Raw genomic sequence first — 19,652 nt, 5'->3', positions numbered from 1 at the left:
ATAGCTCGGCGATATTAAAAAGCTGACAACATTTGCTTGGAAATAAATTGAGGAATTCGCGCATTTAAAACACCGTAAACATTACAAGGATTTAAAGATGCGCATTATTAGGTGTAAGCAGAAGATTCAGTCTATCTCAATCGGTCATGCACGATGACCGGGTTTTATGCATTTATTACAAGGACGAGTAAGTGTCATTCAACGCTAGAGACAGATTAAAAGAATCTAATGTATGGAAATTTCATGTACTAGACTGCGAATTTTTCTAATCTATTATTTCAGGGAAGCTAATCTATTATTTTTATATTTTAGGAAGCTTGAGGGAAGCTAATCTATTATTTTAAGCTTGTTGAAATTATTAAAGTGAGGATGAAATGTTTATCTGGCTCCAGTACCTTGCAATTGACTACTTATAACATATGTTACTTTTTCGAATTGTGTAGAATTAGTTGAAACATCCAATTGTCTGCTATAATTTTGCGTTTTCGTCCAAGTCAATTGCATTAGAGGGAACGGTATCAAGTCTTCCGGATTCAATTTGGGACGAAAGAGGTAAAAGCACAGTTTTGTCTACCCAGATCTCATCTCTTTCGGAAGAGATTTTTTTCCCCGACTACGTATACCCACGTGTCCCCGTTTTTCGTCTCCCGCCATGCACACGCGAGAAAAACACAGATAAGGCTCGTGCGATAAGCATGGTCGCTGCAGAAGGTTCTTGTCGGTGTCTCTGGCGAACGTCACGGTTCTTCGTACAGGTACAACGATAAACAGGCAACAGATCTCATCGCCTCGCTTTATGAGTCTTATCGCGGGCCCGACGACGAGAAGCCAGCCATTCCTTCGCGTCTCTTTCACTACCCTCCCCCCTCCCCCGTCTGGAAGCCGCATTTACTTCGAATGAAATGCATTTTCACCGGCGACGACTTCTTTTTTTGCACCGAGATGCAGTCGTCCGCGTGCAACTCTGTTTCTCGTGAAGCAGAAAAAATGTCGCCTGGCACTCTGCGAAATAAAACTAGCAAGGACTCGTTACGCTCGTTACGCGTAACTCGATTTGCGCGGGACGCGATTAAATATTGTTCTTCTGCCTCGCCGCCGGGACTCGTTGATGGCATTGGAACTCGATGTTTGCCCTGCACGAAATGCAGGGGTGCTTCTGTTTTGTTAGGCCCGTCGGAGGATGCGAAGGCGCGGACAAACATAAAAGTGAAATATATTAATTGCCGACACCCGGAAGACAACGGTGTCGGAAAATATTATTATGATAGTCTACGCATTCCTGATTGAGATGAAAAAAATATCAACTCGATGCAACCAGTAGTTGCCAAGATAAAAATTCAGAAGTGTGGACTGCTTTGGAAATGCTTGCAAGAAAATTGGCTAAAATCGTAAAATTCAACAGTCTGTATTTCATAAACGAATTGGGAATAGGCAAATTGATGACTTAAAGCCCCTCTAATTTCAGGTGTTTTACAGTCTGCCAAATTTCATTCACAGGAAAAAGCGATCACATTGGCGTGGAACGGCTCGAAGACGTCTCCAGAAAAGATATACAGTGTCATCGCGTTTTAGTATTGATAGTATTAAAATATTTAGGGTTCAGAGCGATCCGTATAAACATCACAGAATCAACCATCTTCTTTTGGATGGATTGCAGCGATTTTTGCAGCGCTTATGGGGCCATTGTTCTAGTTCAATTAATAACAGCATTGAGGACAGTCGGGTGCTCAGGAAAGAAAGGAAAATCGACGGCGAATGGTCTCGGTATAGGTCAGTTACGCAATGAGACACCGGGCCGGTTTAAAATTAGTCGGGAACTATTTAAAAAGTGAACCCCGAGCGTGCCCGGGGGCCGTTGCCCGTGCCGTTGTATCGCGTGCATTTTATTCGCCTCGATAAATTATTCCCAATACCCTCCTTATGGCGCACGGTACCGCCGCCTATGGGTAAAACTCGTAAAAGTGTAATTTCGATCAGACAATACGGTCAAATTATGCTGTGATATCTAAGCGATCATATTCATTCTCGTGAACTTAAAAATTTTCTGTAAGGTACTAGACACAAACGCAGTTCGCAGGCATGGATTGGGATACTCAAGGTGCTAATTTAGCAAAAATAGAAAAGTCGCTATCTTAAAAGTTTAATAACTCCTATAGAGAATAGTTAATATTTAAGCCGAGTTCAATCATTAATTCGTATCCATCCTTCTCGCTTTCCGATATAAATATTAAAAAGGACAACTCAGCAAATCCTAGAATCACAATTGTTACATATTGAATAGACTATATTTTTTAAAACAGTACAGGATAGATTTTTTCGGTTCGTTGGACATTTCTGAAAATGTCCTTAAAATTGTCCACAATAACCGTACATAATAATGGAAATTGTTGCTCAATTTTGTAATTACGTCAAAGGATCGTAGCGTACTTTCCGTCCATCGGAATCGCGTTCATTGCATAGCATTGTCAAGGAAACGACAAAAGTTATGGATTTTTGTCTAGAAAAAGGATTGGCTTGTGGTGGGACAATTAGCGTCGCTTCCGGTAGCACGTCCCATAACAGTGCGTTGCCGTGCACCGAGTAATAGCTTCCGGTTAGTTCGATTTGCGTGTGTACACGGCTAAAAATCGATTTTAATTAAAATGCAATTTATTAGAGTGGCCCATACAAGCTTCGGCGCTCGACATGCAATTATTTAAATTAGTGGTTCCAGTTATTTTTCGAATCAATATCGGCCGTGTGCGCCGCGACCCCGTGATTTCGCGGTCGTCTCGCCTAGTAACGAGTCCTGGCAAATACTGATGATGAACACGTTTCTACGTTAAACATTATGAATGGCCCGCTCTGCCACGCGATTTCGTTAATTTGGCCAATATTCACCAATCAAACTGTCCCGGATCTGTTCACCGGAATTTAGAAAATTACGCGCCAATCGTTCAGAGTCTCTCAGTATCTGCACTGGATTCTGTATTTCGAAAGGCATTATTAAATTGTAAAATAGAACAGTGAGCATACAACAATATTTGAAGCTAGAAAATAGTTCTTTCTTAGTTTCTATATGCAGCGGACTTTACCTAATCTGCTTTGAAATATTGCTGTGAAATAATCAATTAGTGACGTAAATAATGCAAATTTCTTTATCATATTTTTCCTCATTTTCTATAATCGCATCGTTATGATTTTCTTGTATTTCACCTTCGAAAAATATTTAAAAACCTCGCATTGCCTATGGAACGGCTTAATATAAATATGTAAAACCGCGCAGCACTGTCCAACGTAAAAGAGAATAATTAAAATGTTTAGCTTCGTTGGCCATTAAACTTTTATATCTTGAAGCTACTTTGAAAGTACCAGCTACATTAAAATTCTTCTGTGGACCAGGCCCACGTAAATTTTTATCTTTAATTTAATTTAATTTAATTTAAATTAATTTAATTTAATTCAATGCAGAACACCAATGTTTTTACTCCGTAATGATCCTGAAATATATTTGATGGTGCCTTAATTTAAATAATCTAGAATCATCCTGAACAGAAATAGTATTAAAAAGAATGATTGGAATGTAAATGAAATGATTAATTGGAAAATCTGAATGAAAGAATATTAGAATTTTTCTTACAACTTCAATATAAATATAAATAAAAAAATATTAAGTGTAGAATTTTTCTCACAGCTCTATATAATTATAATTTGCTGTTAACAACTTTTACAAGTCGGAAAATTTATATTATTGTATGCCCGCATTCATTTTGCTATTTTAATGTTCACAACAGCTAAAGAGAATTTCGTTTCAATGTAAACAAAGTGAACTCACGTTTAGTAAATTCTCGTAGTATAAGTTCTCGCGCTGAATGTTAAGTAGTATGGTCTTTGGCAATAGAGGCCAGCACCGTATGAACACCATTAATTTTTACTGGCTGCCGATAAAAATTCACGAGGTCGGTTTATATCTCGGACGAGGTATGACCACAAACACCGACGAGATATATTCTCGTCGGTGCATTGGGGCCGTTACCGACCGATCCCAGCACCCACCTGGCACCCACTTTGAGACTCGCAGTTTAACACGGGGGCTGGCAGTCTTTATATATATCTCGTCGGTGCTGCAGGCCTAGTAAATACCTCGTCGGTGCCCAGGTTCTGTTCCATGCTAAAAGCTGCCCAGGTTCTGTTCCATGCTAAAAGTTGCCCAGGTCACCGACGAGATATTTAGAAAGACTGTCAGCCTTACGGGAGAATGTGTCACATACATATATCGACGACACAAAAACCCATATTGGCACATCGATATTATCAAGCATTTTAGTATATTGAGAATGCTAAATGTTTGGGATGTTTTATTATATGTTTTGATAATGAAACGGATATAATGTTGAATAATGTAGGTTCAGAATTTGTATAACCCTTATTGAAAATTGTTATGCAATAACAACTATTTTCTAGATTTATGTAAATAACTAGATATGATCTGCAAAGAACATTATTTTATACATTCCTTTATACTGCACTCCGGTTTAGCGTACAATCGTAAAAAGATGTGGTTGCAAAGTAGTTTATAATGTTAAAAATTAATGTAAACTAAAATATTGCTCGCGTAAAAAAATACTGTGTGATCGTCTGTCTTTCTGTATCTGCCGCAAAATCATGTCTGTCTTTGTTGTTTACCTTCTTGCTCATTATGTTCCCGTAATTTGTACCAGGAGATTCCAAGTCTCCTAGAAAAGTAAGTGGCACGCGCGGGGCTTCCTCTGTCCTTGTCTTACACATTGTGGGAGTAGGGAAAATTAGTTCACCAACCCTGCACCGTAGATGGGGCTACTATGGCGCTGATTTTTGCTTTTATTTTCAAATACAGGAATACACGATCGTTCTAGGCTAATATTAGGGTTCATATTATATTAGTCCATTTATTTAGGAAGTTATACACGAATACGTGTATCACAATTCCTTCCCTGCCCTTTCTTATTTTCCGCTAGATGCTATGTGGTTTTCGCGGCATACGTTTGAATAATAAAGCAGCCCGCCGTTAGAAATATGAATTGCAATTATAGTATGTTGAAATAGTTAGTTAACGGAAGAAACGTTTCGACATATAGTTTGAAAACAATAATTTTATTAAAATTCTTATTAGAAAAGACAATACAAGCGAGTTATATTCTCCGTTAAAGTCTGGAGAACTTATGTTAGGTTGCATGTACATTTATTTTTATACATTGTTTGTGTGAACATTAGTATGCAGTCAGTATATTTTGCATAATTAGATGCACGCTTCGTAATGCGACGCAAACACGTTGAATTGTGCAGTTTCGCAATTAAAAAAAAGAACGTGAAAACCTGATATTTTCATTTCGAAGTAGACCTAAATTCTTGAAGACACAAATCTCCCACGTGTATATTGAATTAAAGCAGTTCGTGTTACTTCCTTATGGAAAAATAGTTTAAATAGGTTTTTTAGTTACATATGTGTATATTAATTATAGAATCGTTCGCAATACATCAATATTGGTAGATGAAACTAAAGCGTTTAATCACAATTGATACAGCACACGAACATTATAAATATCAGTATCAGAAAAGTGATTTTGTTAGTACACAAAATTTTTGTCTGCAATATTACATAAATATTGTGAGCTCGGTACCTACTAAATACGAACTGCATCTTATCACATAGAATAATTGTAACAAGTGGCAAAAGCTTCAACGGAAATGGAAGAATAAGATATTTTAAATATCGTTTCAATACAACACAAAGATACTATCACTCACGTATGTACAAAATATGCAGTATAATTTAAAATAATAATGATCATTATTTCATAAATAATGCATATGAGTAATACTGCTCTTTGTATATAACTTAGTAACGAGAGTAAAATAAGAAAAAATTAAAACACAACCAACAGGACTTATGTGATAACTTATCATTAATTTTTTTTTTATCTACTGTACGCTACACTGATATCGGATTGCAGTGTGCTGTACAAGGTGTGACACTAACTTTACTAATGCGATTTACAATGCACAATCGATATAAAACCAAACGCATTATGCCATAACTATAAAGATATAATGAGTAGATTTTATTGTGATCAGTAGAGTTGTTCCTTTAAATTACATTGCTTCGTGTTTCAGTGAAACTTGAGTTCCCATCTTTTATTGTACCGTACGTTATATTAAAAATCTAATGTATCTAAATATCTCAAAAATATTGGCCCTTGTAACGAAGGATATATGCTATTATGCAAGCATTATTATGTTACATGATTTCCTCTCAGTTTGTCCTTAGTCGGTAGTTAAATATTAATGAGACCATAGTATACGATATAGTTTTCGTTTCTGATCCGCAATAAAGTCTAGTTTCATTTCCGTCTCGATATTTCGATCGTTCATCGAGTAGTTTCCCGAGCGATACACAATGATCATCTCGTATTGTAAAACAAATTTTTATTAATAAACTTATAAATTTCTTATAGTACAGTTACTGGTACATTTAGAATCTCGTATTTGTTCATCTCGAAAATTTGCAACCAAGACTAGAGACATTCTATCGCAGTGGTTCAGATTCCCTTGAATACTTCATTCAACGTGAGGTCATAGAACTAAATTACATTGCTGCGAAATAGAAAATACAACTGAGATGAAAGTCGTTTTTGATTTAAACATTCTTCGTATCAGCGTGTTAAGCTCTACCTGTGAATAACATGTACATATAATATGTATGTGCATATATGTATACGATATGTATATACGTATATACACTCTCTGCGAATGCTTTTCTTTCAAACTCTTTTGTTAAATGCTAGAAAATGCACAAAATATTCATACGCTGCAACGGTACTGTATTCTTGTATGCGAGCATACAAAATTTGCGTACCTTAGTATGATCATGTATTAAAGAAACTGAAATTGTTCACAAGAGGCGAATGATACATACGCCCGTAGTTCAATAAGACTGTCACACTGGTCTCATTGAAATTGTTGTACATTTATACTCTTTCGATTTGTAAAGTTCTAGTTTATCATTTGGAACCGATACATTTATATAAAAATGTTTCTTGTTACGATGTAGTGACCATAGAAAGAATTTAATTGCTATGCGTAGTATACGACAACGGATGTTCATTCTTATGCACTCAAACTATTTTACTTCCTCGAATAAATCAGTCTAGAAATTGCTTTCGATTTGGGCTATATACTTTTACCTCGTAATATCCAATTAGGCAGCACAGAGGATATGCCATCGACTCGCTTGTTTTATTTCTATGGTACCTTTCTTTTTTTTTCTTCATTTTCATTCAATGGAACCTGATTATCTTAAAAAAATTAATTTAGTAGGCGCAGGTTCAATCGTGAAGATTGCAATCGTAAGAGATTCGCTAAATGGATATATATATATATATATGTATATATATATACAATTAACACTGAGGTTTTGTCCGTAGGAACAAGGCACGGCTGTTTTCCTTCGCTGAACAGCATCATTATTGGTTGAGATTTAGCAATAAAGTATACACCTTACTTACTTCGACAGACCTTACCGTGACGCGACATTTTTATTTCTACCAAATTTTCTGAACATTTTGTTACTAATTTCCACACCTACTTCATAGAATTACGAACTTATATAGATTTTCTAATATGTGATTTAAAAAATTATTTTTGTATGATTGACATCGCATTGAAAAATATCTTTTTCTTTTTCTTTTCTCTCTCTCTCCCTCTCTTTCTCTCTATCAAGTATCACAAATAAATGGATAGATTTCTTTGAGATAGTATTCGTGACCACCACTTCTACATAAAAGCAGTAACAATTTGCTATTATATCTTTGCAATTCCACTTCATAGAACATTTTGCAATCACTTAAAATATTGTATTACAAAAACACACATACAGAATACTGTGAATATCCCTCTGAAATGCTGCCAAGTCCTCCAGACAGATAATCAAGTGTTGACACATTTTCACTCTTTTTTTTCGTAAATAGAATATTCAAAACGATAACGTCCATATAATTACACCGCATTTAAAACTATCGTGTGAGCGGCGACGTTAAATTAACAGGTGTTAAATCATTTAACTTGTATAAGCATGAACAGTAAAATGATGAATTGTATTCTGTACAACTAATTTAATATAAAAAAGATAAGTTAAATCATCTGTACGTTGTTAAAACTGTCGAAGTATCAATGATATCTCATGAATTTTCATTAAAATGAATCTGACCCGTTATCCGGTCGTTAAAAAATGTCATTGTCATTGTGATCGTGACAATTTTAGGTTTTTAATGTCTTTCGCCGAAGACGCGTTTTCGTTTCTATAATTATATCATAAACGTTATGTTACAAATATATGTGTTATGAAGAATCCCATATGTCTCACTGTATAAATTAAAATAAACATTCTGTGGAATGACTAACTATAACAAAGATGTACACAACTGTGCGAAAATTTTCTCACAAGGAACATCATTATTTAGGTAAAAAATATTGTTGTTCTAACATCAAAGTTTCTTTGTATCAGAATGCATCCCATGACAGAAATATGGAAATCTGTATAATTATGTTCGTGTAATTAATGTTAACAGATATTTCGTGATTCAATAATTTTCCCATAGCAATAAAAACGGTGGTTGCAATTAACTATCTATTTCATATCTAGTTATAAACATTCACTTGGAATTGACAATTCATACACTCGTTAGTTTTATTAGTCAACATCAAGAGTAGTATTTAAGGCAGGAATATTTTTTTCTTTTTGTTACTCTACTACATCGTAATTTCACTCGTGTCTGAACGTAATCTTTCTCGTATAGAATAAAACGCTTTACCAGAAGCAAGAGAGCATATATGTTAATATATTGTAATGAATATAACTAGACGTTATAAAAAATAAATGAAGGACTAGGAATCTTAATGGATCCTGATGGATCTTGGAACCTTCATTCGACGATGCTCGTGTGCCAACAAATGTTCCATATTTATAAAAGTTATCCAAAAGTGCTTCTTTCTCAACCCACCTATCATACAACCATTTAGATAATAATTCTGGTTCCCGAGGAACCTAAAAGACGATGATACACTATATGTACTGAGCTATTAAACGAAAAACAATAAAGCAATGATATGCGAATGAAAACTTACCACTGAACTAGGAAAAACTCGGTAAAACAGTACTGTCTCACACGATGGTCTGGAACCAGTTATAATCGTAGGTAAGTCAATGGGTTTACCTTGAGGATATGCTATTGTTATATCAAGAACCCAATTGATTTCAGGCTTTGCTACTGTCATACCTATATGACAAATAGTTCACAGTGACTTAATAAGACAAAAACACAAAAAATTCTGTTACGAAATTTGTAATTTGTTAAATTATTTACTTGCTCTATTATCTAATTCTTGATTTGATCTATTATTATTCTGCGATGGACCAACTGTATCAAATATAGTCTGCAACGCTCCTAAACGTGGCAACGTTACATTCTCCAAAATAGGAAGATTATTCTTTTTAGCAAACTTTTGCGAAGTCTCTCTCCTTTTACATAAAAAACCTCCTTCTGGAAACAGAACCATCCATTCTCTATTCAGTGGAATGTACGATTCCTTCAGATGTTTCTCCAGTTGCTTTAAACTTTCTTCCCTCTTTTTACGACCCTAGCAAACGTTCAAACGAAAATACTGCCAATTACATGTTACAAGTCACAGAATACATACATTGTTATTAAATTAATAAAATCACAGACTTACGGAAACAATGAAGAAGTCCTCATGTAAAATAGAAACTATACCAAAGTTTGTAAATTTGAAAATCCTATCCATAATCCACATCAGATTAGGCAACACATTTGGTTTCGCATTAAATGTTGTCATTAGCATAGGAACATCGCCGGTACTTTGATGGTTCGCTATTACTAATGTTCTGTCGCCAACAAGTTTCTGTATATCATCACCTTGTTCTATTACTGTAAATTAAATGATACTTATTAATATTTAGACCATAATCATTGTCAAATTTCACTTGTACTTACTGTCGTAGCCTGCAGACCAGGTCCACGTTGATACCATCGCTAATAGCCAATGGAAAAATAGTCCTTCGATGCGCCAATATACTTGAGGCTGATAAACTTTCACAGGAAACAATAGTGTCATCCATACTACGTACGTTGGTATACAATAAACATTGTTTAATATCACAAAGCAAGTTCGAGCCATACATTTTGTAAAAGTCAATACTTTACTGATTAGCCTGCAAGAAAAACATACTGCAATCCAATTATAAATAATGACAATGGTGATCTATGATACATCTCATTATAAAAAATTTATTAGTACTTTCCAAGCTTTATGTAACACTGTTAAATTATTCGCTATCAAAGTAATGAATTATGCGATCGATTGTACTGCTAATTTATAATCAACAAATGCGTAACTATTTGTTGTGATCAAACAGTAAATACTAACATCCGTTTAATATTTCTTTACATAAATGTGTACATAGAAAAAACACATTTCAACCTACATATTATAATTGTTTCACTTTTATCCATAACAAAACCACTCTGATTAGAAATATCACCGATGTCAGCTAAACATACCACTCTGAATGTATTCCAAACATTCGGCAACTGTAAATAGAACTACAACGTAGCAAATATTTTTAAATGTACATCGAAAACGATATTGACGTTCCGAGTTTACGAAAAAAAAGCAAGTATGATTCAGCTTATGTTGATAGTTGGGACTCTCGTTACGAGCTGATATTATCAGCTTAACCGATTGACCCGATCGCTAACATACGTTCACAAAAAGAACTCAAGATATGTAGAGAAGAACGCAGACAAAAATAAAGCGAAAACAAACGGAGATAAAAATGTGCTCGGAACTTTCAAAATATTGTGCTGGCCGACCGTGTTAGGACCCGGCTCTGCAGCGATTCTAGGTTAAGGATAAAATCGTATCAATTATGATATCGCATAGGGTTGCGAAACGTACGTTTCTCATGAAAAAAACATGCGGACACGTAAACGGATTTTTTCGCGGTTTGGTCGATGGTAAATGCGGAGAAAAGTTTCGCGACACGCGTCCCAATGTAGAACACGAGCTCGACAGCTCGACCAAGCTCGACTTACCTTGCGAAAGTAGAAGACGAAGAAAAGTCAGTCATTTTCGAAAGACACCGCTCGTGACGCGAATTCTGTTAATTTTCATCCAGATTTTTTCAAGCATAGCATTCAGCCGGTGCAGAAATTACATAATAAGGATCATTAGATCGGATGACACACAAGATCCCGCGTGCTGTTTACATGAGACTCCGAGTCTTGATAACAATTCCGACACGCAGCTAAATTTCAATCGACCTGTCCCGTGCAGCTTTATCGCCGTGTAATAGCCTGCGATATCGTCGATTTCGACCAGCGTGCACCGCTACCAAGATAAAGCCATGCCGTTAATCAATTTATTGCCTCGTCGATCGTTCGCATGACGTTTTTTTTTCGAAAATACACCATAGTTCCGTTCTGTCCGCTGTACGCAAAATCACTACAGCGAACGCAACGTAAATATAGAGCAGCGTCGAAACTTATTGGGATGTTTCGAATTGTATTGCGATCGATCCTATCGACGGAAATTTCAAAAGATTCGGACATTCGTTTCCTCGCTCGAACGCTCGCATAAACCGGCAACAATAAAACGAAAGATCTAAAATTTTCGTGCCTTATAGTTCCGTTCTGTCCGCTGAACGCAAAATCACTACAGCGAACGTAACGTAAATATAGCACAACAATAAAACTTATTGGGCAGCTATCGACAGTTAGCGAGTTAATTGGAATATTTCTCGCTAAGATATGTTACCTTAAACCTTCCAGAATAAAATACAAATTTTCTGACGTTTCGATGCAAGCTAGTTTTCGAAATACAAAACCGGAAACGTACGCGCACACCTGCGTGCGTATATTATGACTTTGGACACATTTTATTCGAAACAACATTCTCTAATCTACGATATTTCTCGAGTTCTGATTATACAATCATCTTGAACTTTAGTAGCTGTTTTTATTACAACATTGTTTGGCAGTATTGCTGAAATATGAATTGTAAAGCGTACAACGAAAATGGCATTGCATGGTGAAACATTTATGGTTTTGTTAATTCAAGAAAATGTCAAAAAATTACATTGTCGAGGATTTGAGTCAAATTAGTAAGATAAGATTGTTCTTCGGTTATCCGATTTCTTAGAATGTTGAGAACAAATTTGATGCTATCGAGTGTAAATGCTGACTAGATAATTTAAAGTTAACTGAAATTGATGTTCAGATATTTGAATAGGTGTTCAATATGCCGGTATTACTTGAAATTAATTAAAAAAGAGACCCAATCGCGTTCGCATGTTTTCGCGCGAGCGGTGTCGCCATACGTTTCGCAGGCACGACAATTTTGGCAGTTTCGTTTTGCATTGGTAGGCTTCTATCTAACAACTGTATGTTTCGTGTATGATTTGCGAGCCGCACACCTAATCCATTCGATAATCGGTTTCGGTTGATTTGATTTTTTTAGTATTACGAGGGATTGCTGAAGCAAATAAACATTAAGGATCAGTTTAGAATGACGTTGAATTTATTAAGATGTTCCCTCGTTACTCGTGGGTTAAGGGAACTTAAGGAATCGTCGGGATTTTTAACATTACGTCTGTCACTGAGAACATCAGCGGTTTCCAAAGGCAGTAAGGTAGAAATATTGTAGTGTAAAATACATGTTACCGGTAGAAAAAGTCGACAATAATTTAAGAAAATTACGTCGATAATATTCTACTTGTCCACCGTTGTGTTTACCTTCAAACTTTCTTTTTATTCACGATTTTTAAGGTGATCCGCAGGCCGGTTTTACATAATCGTTCAGGAGCCCGATCCTAAAATAGTTTTTAAAAGATACCCGCAAAAAAATCATGTGTGTCACTCACGAATAATTTTCTTCGTTACATTTGAAATGTCATTCCATAGTTTTCAATATACTAACAGTTGAATACATTTGACATCTAATCGTTAATCAGCCGCATAACAGAAATAGTATGGGGAGTATATTCTAAATGGAATTAGAAACTTCTGAAACGACACTTTAACAAAGAATCACAATGGTATGCACAATTTTTTTTCTATTTTCCTTAAACATTTAAGTAACGACATCATTGTTTTCTGTGAAAAACCCAATTGCATTCTGAGATAGTTTCCTCATTCGCGTGAAGGTTAGTTATACACGATCGTAAGCATAAGAAAAAGTCATTTTACAATTCTATTTTGTGCGATTGTGAAATGCATCCATTCATTTGTATAACTCTACATAAATCGTTCCATTCAACTTTTGTTTGGATGCTTTGAAATATTCTAATCGCTCAAACAGTTGTTTGTGTATGTGCGTATACACTCACCTTTCTTGTATACATGTTATCATGACTAACTGGCTTCATTTGACTGACCTTCAATTTCCCCTGTCCAGACTACTTTAATATCCTGTTGTCAGACTATAGCTGCCTGGTTGCGGTTATATAATTTATTTTTTCACTATGGTGTATACATTGTTTAATTATTTTTTTGACTAATGTAATTTGTTTAATTTTAACCAGATTTTTGTCTTGTAATTATAGGATGAAGGCAAGGAATTTCGTATCGAGAAAGATACTTTCGGGGAGCTCAAGGTTCCAGCTGACAAATACTATGGAGCTCAGACCATGCGATCGGTTATGAATTTTCCCATTGGTGATACTTTCGAACGCATGCCCGTAAGATAATGCAATCAGTTTATTCTATCTTGCAAGGAAAGAAAGAATATCTAAATTGTACATTATATACCTAGCACTGAAAAATCCTAAGTAGATACCATGCAGGTTCCTCGTTAAACAAAATATCATTTGTTATAATACATGTTTTTTTTAGTATGGTGTTATTGTGGCGATGGGTATATTAAAAAAAGCAGCAGCAGAAGTGAATAAGGAATTTGGTATGGATGCAAAAGTAGCAGATGCTATTAGCAAAGCCGCAGACGATGTTATTAGTGGCAAACTGTACAACGATCATTTCCCATTGGTAATTTGGCAAACAGGATCTGGTACGCAAACCAATATGAATACCAACGAGGTACCTATTTATACGTACTTTTTGAAAATTTTTAAAAGAATCATCCCAAGTAAAATTAATTGTTTTCATACAGGTAATCTCGAATCGCGCTATTGAATTACTTGGCGGTGAATTGGGATCGAAGAAACCTGTTCATCCGAATGATCATGTAAATAAATCTCAAAGTAGTAACGACACATTTCCCACTGCCATGCACATAGCAGTTGCATTGGAGATTGATAAGGTACTTTTCCCTGGATTGCAATGTCTGTGCGAAGTTTTGCATGAAAAAGCTGAAGAATGGAAAGATATTATAAAGATTGGTAGGACTCATACTCAGGATGCGGTACCCTTAACGTTAGGACAAGAATTTTCAGGTACGTATTGAGATCAGTACATTGAATAACGAAATTGAAAATATAACGTATTTACAATATTCAGGTTATGCAACACAAGTGGCAAATGGTATTGCAAGAGTAAAAAGCACTCTTCCACGGTTGTATGAATTGGCACTCGGCGGTACTGCGGTGGGTACTGGACTGAATACACCGGTAGGTTTTGCGGAGAAAGCAGCAAAGAGAATTGCAAAACTCACTGGTTTACCATTTGTGACTGCTCCGAACAAGTTCGAAGCTCTAGCAGCACACGACGCTATTGTTGAAGTGTCTGGTGCACTTAATACAGTTGCAGTTTCGATTATGAAGGTGCATTTCGATAAAATTGATCTACAGGATATTATCGAGCAATACGAGATTAAAACTTTATGTTTCACAGATAGCTAATGATATTCGGTTTTTGGGAAGCGGACCACGTTGTGGTTTGGGAGAACTGTCTCTCCCCGAAAATGAACCAGGAAGTTCAATTATGCCTGGTAAGGTAAATCCGACACAATGTGAAGCGATCACGATGGTTTGTTGTCAAGTTATGGGGAATCATGTTACAACAACAATTGCTGGAAGCAACGGCCACTTTGAACTGAATGTGTTTAAGCCAGTTATTGTTGCAAATACACTGAGATCTGCAAGACTTTTGGGCGATGCGGCCGCTACGTTTACAAAGAACTGCGTCGCTGGCATTAAACCAAACACTGACAAGATTAGTAAACTTTTGAACGAAAGCTTGATGCTTGTCACTGCATTAAATCCGCATATCGGTTACGATAAGGTATTCATCTTGATTTCACGAAGCATCCGAGTATAATCAATTCGTGTACAATAAAATGTATATTTTTCTTTAGGCTGCCGCGATTGCCAAGCAAGCTCACAAAGAAAATTTAACACTAAAAGAATCGGCACTGAAGAACGGCGTGACCGAAGAACAGTTTAAAGACTGGGTCAAACCCGAGAACATGATTGGTCCAAAATAAATGGTGCAATAGTGTAATACAAACTGTTAGAACTTTTTAAATCACGTTTCATTGAAATTTTTAAATTAAGCTTTAATACCTCTATTGTGCGACTCGTTTGACTTATTATTGTACATTTGAAATGTCTTTCGTATCGGTTTACTATATGGAGCAAATGTTTGTATACTTAATAACTTATACAAATTTTACAAATTATAAATATAGAAAATTGCTACAAATTAATGTTCCCTGAATTCTTGTATATTTTCAAAGTACACCCACGGTCGTATATATGTTTATCGTTGTGGTACTTTTATATAGCCCAAATCTCGTAAGTTATCTGTATTACAACATTCAGGGTATAGGTCAATGACTAGAACCGCAGCATTATACATCTTTGATCAGAAATTGAAACAACAGAGACAAAACCAATATGTTATCTAGAGTGCAACGCGTAGTTTTTAAATGTGGAGTTCGTTACTACGGTAAAATTGGAGTAATCGGTGTGCCGTTCGAAAAAGGACAGGTAATACAGTGCAATATTATTTTTAGAATGTGGTTGTTACTTATCAAATTAATTGTACAGCGTAAAAAAGGTGTAGCGGACGGTCCTCAAGCGATTAGAGCAGCTGGATTAATTCAAGAGTTAGAATCTTTAGGTAATTATATGATTTTATCGCGACAATTCTTACTTCAACCAATGTCAATTAAAATCTGCACTAGGTTTGGATGTGAAAGATTATGGCAACGTTTTATACGAGACGAGAGACGTACAGGGTGTGAATAATATGTCACATTTGGGCGATGTTGCTGGCTGTACTAATTGTCTATCCGAAGAAGTGCAAAAGATTTTGAGGGACGGTCGCCGAGCATTAACAATTGGAGGCGACCACAGTGTAGGAATTGGAACTATAGACGGTCACGTAAAGGTATAGTGTGTGGAGGACATCATTTTTTAATGCAGAAATTTATATTTTACTGTATGTTCGAAGGTGAAGAACGATGTAGGTGTAATATGGGTCGATGCTCACGCGGATCTCAATACTAACAAAACCAGTGAAAGTGGAAATGTTCACGGAATGCCTGTCGCGTTATTGACTTCTGAATTATCAGATTATTGGCCGCATCTTCCGGGCATGGATTGGCAACAGCCAATGTAATTCTTTTCAGTATTCGCATGTTTATACACATTATGTGTATAATAAAAATATAATAATTTTTCAGGCTGTCTATACGAAATGTAGCTTATATCGGATTGAGGTCTGTAGATCGCTACGAAAGATTAGTCATTGAAAAATTCGGCATTACTGCATTCGGCATGGAAGATGTTGAACGATATGGTAATATCTAAAGCTTCCTGTGCAGACTTAGAACGATTGCTCACTGATCTACATTTTCTGTTTAGGAATCCACGACGTTGTTAACATGGCAATAAAAAAGGTAGATCCAAGCGAATCAAAATCATTGCACGTTAGTTTCGATATTGACTCCCTCGATCCTTTGGAAGCGCCGAGTACAGGAACACCTGGTAAACCTCATTTCTTTATTAATTCGAATTAGTTTTCTCTGAATGAATTTTATAATTTTAGTGCGCGGAGGATTATCGCTAAGAGAAGCTGTCCATCTAGTGGAAGAATTGTACAGGACTCACAGATTAAATGCCGTCGATCTTGTAGAAGTAAATCCTCAAATCGGTAGTCCACGCGACATTAACTTAACCGTCGAAGCTGCTCTACATATTATACAAGCTGCTTTTGGTTACACGAGAAGAGGTCTCAAGGTTCCAGAGGGAATTACAGACATGCCTTTACAAACATTTAGATAATAATTTAATTACATTTATTCGCATTGTACTTAAAAAGTGATATAATTAGTCTACCGTGATTTCTCTCGTCTTTAGCCTATAGACTATTATACTTTTGTACACTTTTAAGCAGTACCATAAAAACATAACAGAGAAACAAAAAGCTACAATGTACTTCATTGTTCTAACTCTTCGTTCCTATAAAGCGTATAAAGTCTATCGGGAATGTCAGAAAATTGAATTTCTAACTTTGAGATCTCAGGTAGAACTTCTGATGTTAGCAAATGGACTTGACAGTTTAATATCCCTTTGGTTCTAGATCCAGACAGATTAACTGAGAATTTCCTAATATTGTCTTGATTGTTATAAAATTTTATTCTTCCGTGTTTTATTGGCTCCCCTAAGTGCTGCACCACCTTTTCATTACTATTAAGGATTTCTTCCAACTTCCGATAAGTTTTTGTCTCTCGAATTTGCTGTTGAAATTTCCATGTAATCGCATATTTGGTACCTAAAACAGCCACAGCACCAATTGCTGCTATCGATGCTAAAGATTCAAGCGAAGCCATCTGTGCAAGAGAAAAGAACACAATTCATATTCTATGTTAGTTAGTATTAATTGTGGTTCTACTGCCCGAGTGTCCAAGTACTCCGCACAATCATGTTAATTGAATTACATTATAATTTAATTTGGTAATAATTAAGTAAACATCCGAGTATTTGGGCATATTCAGATACTGTGGTTTTATTTAATTCTGTATTCTGGTACTCCAGTTTGAGTACCAGCTGATCCAAGCAATATTGAGCTTTAGTATTAACACATTCACACTGGACGATGAATAAATGAATTTTAAGACTCTTTACATTTGTGTCTCAAATAAATGGATAAAATGTTCTAAATGATTCGCAGATCATATTTACGACACAAAGTAGTAAGTAAATTTTAAGATTTTGGAGGAAAGGTTAAAAGGCAGTATTAGGAATCAGATGTATCAATTGGTTAAAAAGATATCAAGACCCGATGCGAATGTGTTAATGGAATAACATAAAGCTGTAAAAATGTTATTTATAAAATTACGTATTTAGGAAGTATGAAATTACGTGATATCTAGGTTAGATTTTACATAGGGAAATAACACGTAAATTTTTGGAATCATTGCTAAAAGAAAATGATGAAGATTAGTTAATCGAATACATTGAATGCATACCTTTGTTTGTAAGTCAACTTATATTACAATGGATTCATAAATCAATGATATTTTTATTATTTTCACATGCTTCCTTCCTAACCTCGTTACATTAGGTACTGCTCTCAGTGCAAACACTAAATATAGAGGTTTTCAGGAATATCTATATTTACGTCTTGTGCAATACGAACAAACGCTAAAAATAAGATCTAGTTTTATTATCGTTCAAATGTAAAATATAACACAATTGTGGTAACAATAATGACATACATGGATTATGTGATCAGATTGTGTCAGTACAAGATAAGTAGTATAATGTTTATAATAGCACTATAATATACACTGCTAAAAATTATTTTCTTTGAATTGATATAACTCGGTGAAAAAAAATCGTACGATAGTCTACCTGGACTTATTTTAAAGGTCGAAGTTTATTCTTTCAGCGGATTTTCTTTTACGAATCCATTAGTAAACGAATCGCGAGGAAACTTTGTTCAACTCTGTATGTACATAGATCTGTACGAATTTTTGAGAAAGAAAAACCAGCCTCAGTTTTCTGTTCCGTTTTTTAATATAGGGCTCCTCGAAGAAGTTAAATTCAGAGGTGCGAAAGTAAAAACTTGAAGCTTTGAAATGAGCCCAGATAGACCAACGTATGATTTTTTTATTCGAAGTTACAGCAGTTCAAAGGCACCCTAATTATTACGAACAGTGTACAGAGGCGCCTAAAGCAGGCCACCTGAATAGCTCGGCTGCTAGTAAGGATAGGAAAAAATACATCTAATAATAAAATTTGCATAGCATCAAGGGGTACACGATCCGATGTCAATGATTTTTCTGTAGGTGAACGCGTAAAAGATACACGAAGGTAGTCAACGTTTTTTAAAAAAATGGAATAATACACTTCTTTCTTCGTAATTTAGTAGAAGCGGTAAATAAAAACTAAAGTAGTTTACTCTGGGGATAACATAGTATAATAGTGTAATTTTCTGTATAATAAAAACTGTATTGAATACGGGTGAGGAATACTCTTTCGAATAGTAAGATTGTCCGATTTATTTCTTTATTTCAACAAACACAGTATTTCTACTATATGCACAATGCATCGGGACAGCTGTTTGTCGCTGTACACGAGAGAACGTTTAATGCCAGCTTTTGCGCACAGTCGTTTTAACAGTTTGTCAAGTAAAGTACACATCTGTGAAAGTATG

The 19,652-nt window shown here is 35.5% G+C and overlaps 3 protein-coding genes and 1 long non-coding RNA gene across 7 annotated transcripts; 2 read left to right on the top strand and 2 right to left on the bottom strand.

Annotated features, from left to right (window-relative positions):
• Positions 1 to 5,093: 5,093 nt before the first annotated feature.
• Positions 5,094 to 12,149, bottom strand: LOC143365545 (acyl-CoA:lysophosphatidylglycerol acyltransferase 1). 2 transcript variants are annotated; one of them, XM_076805832.1, is made up of 7 exons: positions 11,130 to 12,149; positions 10,520 to 10,625; positions 10,029 to 10,246; positions 9,748 to 9,962; positions 9,381 to 9,654; positions 9,142 to 9,293; positions 5,094 to 9,061 (listed from the first exon to the last, which is right to left on the bottom strand). In XM_076805832.1, coding segments are annotated over exons 2-7 (1,098 nt in total). In that variant the 5' UTR covers positions 10,522 to 10,625; positions 11,130 to 12,149; the 3' UTR covers positions 5,094 to 8,824. The 2 variants fall into 2 exon arrangements, with proteins under 2 accessions (XP_076661947.1, XP_076661946.1); XM_076805831.1 differs by lacking the exon at positions 10,520 to 10,625 and having other exon boundaries at positions 11,130 to 12,147.
• Positions 12,150 to 12,468: 319 nt separating this feature from the next.
• LOC143365542 (fumarate hydratase, mitochondrial) lies at positions 12,469 to 15,693 on the top strand. Of its 3 annotated transcripts, none has more exons than XM_076805824.1 (7): positions 12,469 to 12,723; positions 13,637 to 13,771; positions 13,926 to 14,126; positions 14,200 to 14,482; positions 14,547 to 14,809; positions 14,880 to 15,269; positions 15,343 to 15,693. In XM_076805824.1, exons 1-7 carry the CDS (start codon positions 12,601 to 12,603, stop codon positions 15,469 to 15,471), a joined length of 1,524 nt encoding a protein of 507 aa, XP_076661939.1. In that variant the 5' UTR covers positions 12,469 to 12,600; the 3' UTR covers positions 15,472 to 15,693. The 3 variants fall into 3 exon arrangements, with proteins under 3 accessions (XP_076661939.1, XP_076661942.1, XP_076661940.1); XM_076805827.1 differs by lacking the exon at positions 12,469 to 12,723 and adding an exon at positions 13,111 to 13,129; XM_076805825.1 differs by lacking the exon at positions 12,469 to 12,723 and adding an exon at positions 13,540 to 13,558.
• A 103-nt stretch (positions 15,694 to 15,796) lies between these two features.
• Positions 15,797 to 17,430, top strand: Arg (arginase). The gene is made up of 7 exons (XM_076805836.1): positions 15,797 to 15,976; positions 16,037 to 16,109; positions 16,174 to 16,379; positions 16,443 to 16,606; positions 16,675 to 16,790; positions 16,856 to 16,978; positions 17,040 to 17,430. The coding sequence occupies exons 1-7, from the start codon at positions 15,884 to 15,886 to the stop codon at positions 17,273 to 17,275; spliced, it is 1,011 nt and encodes a 336-aa protein (XP_076661951.1). The 5' UTR covers positions 15,797 to 15,883; the 3' UTR covers positions 17,276 to 17,430.
• Positions 17,431 to 17,632: 202 nt separating this feature from the next.
• LOC143365558 (uncharacterized) lies at positions 17,633 to 18,839 on the bottom strand. The gene is made up of 3 exons (XR_013084564.1): positions 18,712 to 18,839; positions 18,463 to 18,637; positions 17,633 to 17,765 (listed from the first exon to the last, which is right to left on the bottom strand). It is a non-coding gene; the product is annotated as an uncharacterized LOC143365558 (long non-coding RNA).
• Between the last annotated feature and the right edge of the window lie 813 nt (positions 18,840 to 19,652).

The sequence above is a fragment of the Halictus rubicundus genome, chromosome 2 (genome assembly GCF_050948215.1).
Source record: "Halictus rubicundus isolate RS-2024b chromosome 2, iyHalRubi1_principal, whole genome shotgun sequence".
In the NCBI taxonomy this organism is placed as follows: domain Eukaryota; kingdom Metazoa; phylum Arthropoda; class Insecta; order Hymenoptera; family Halictidae; genus Halictus; species Halictus rubicundus.
The sequence above is the reverse complement of the archived record's forward strand: the minus strand, read 5'-3'. Positions and strand labels throughout refer to the sequence as shown.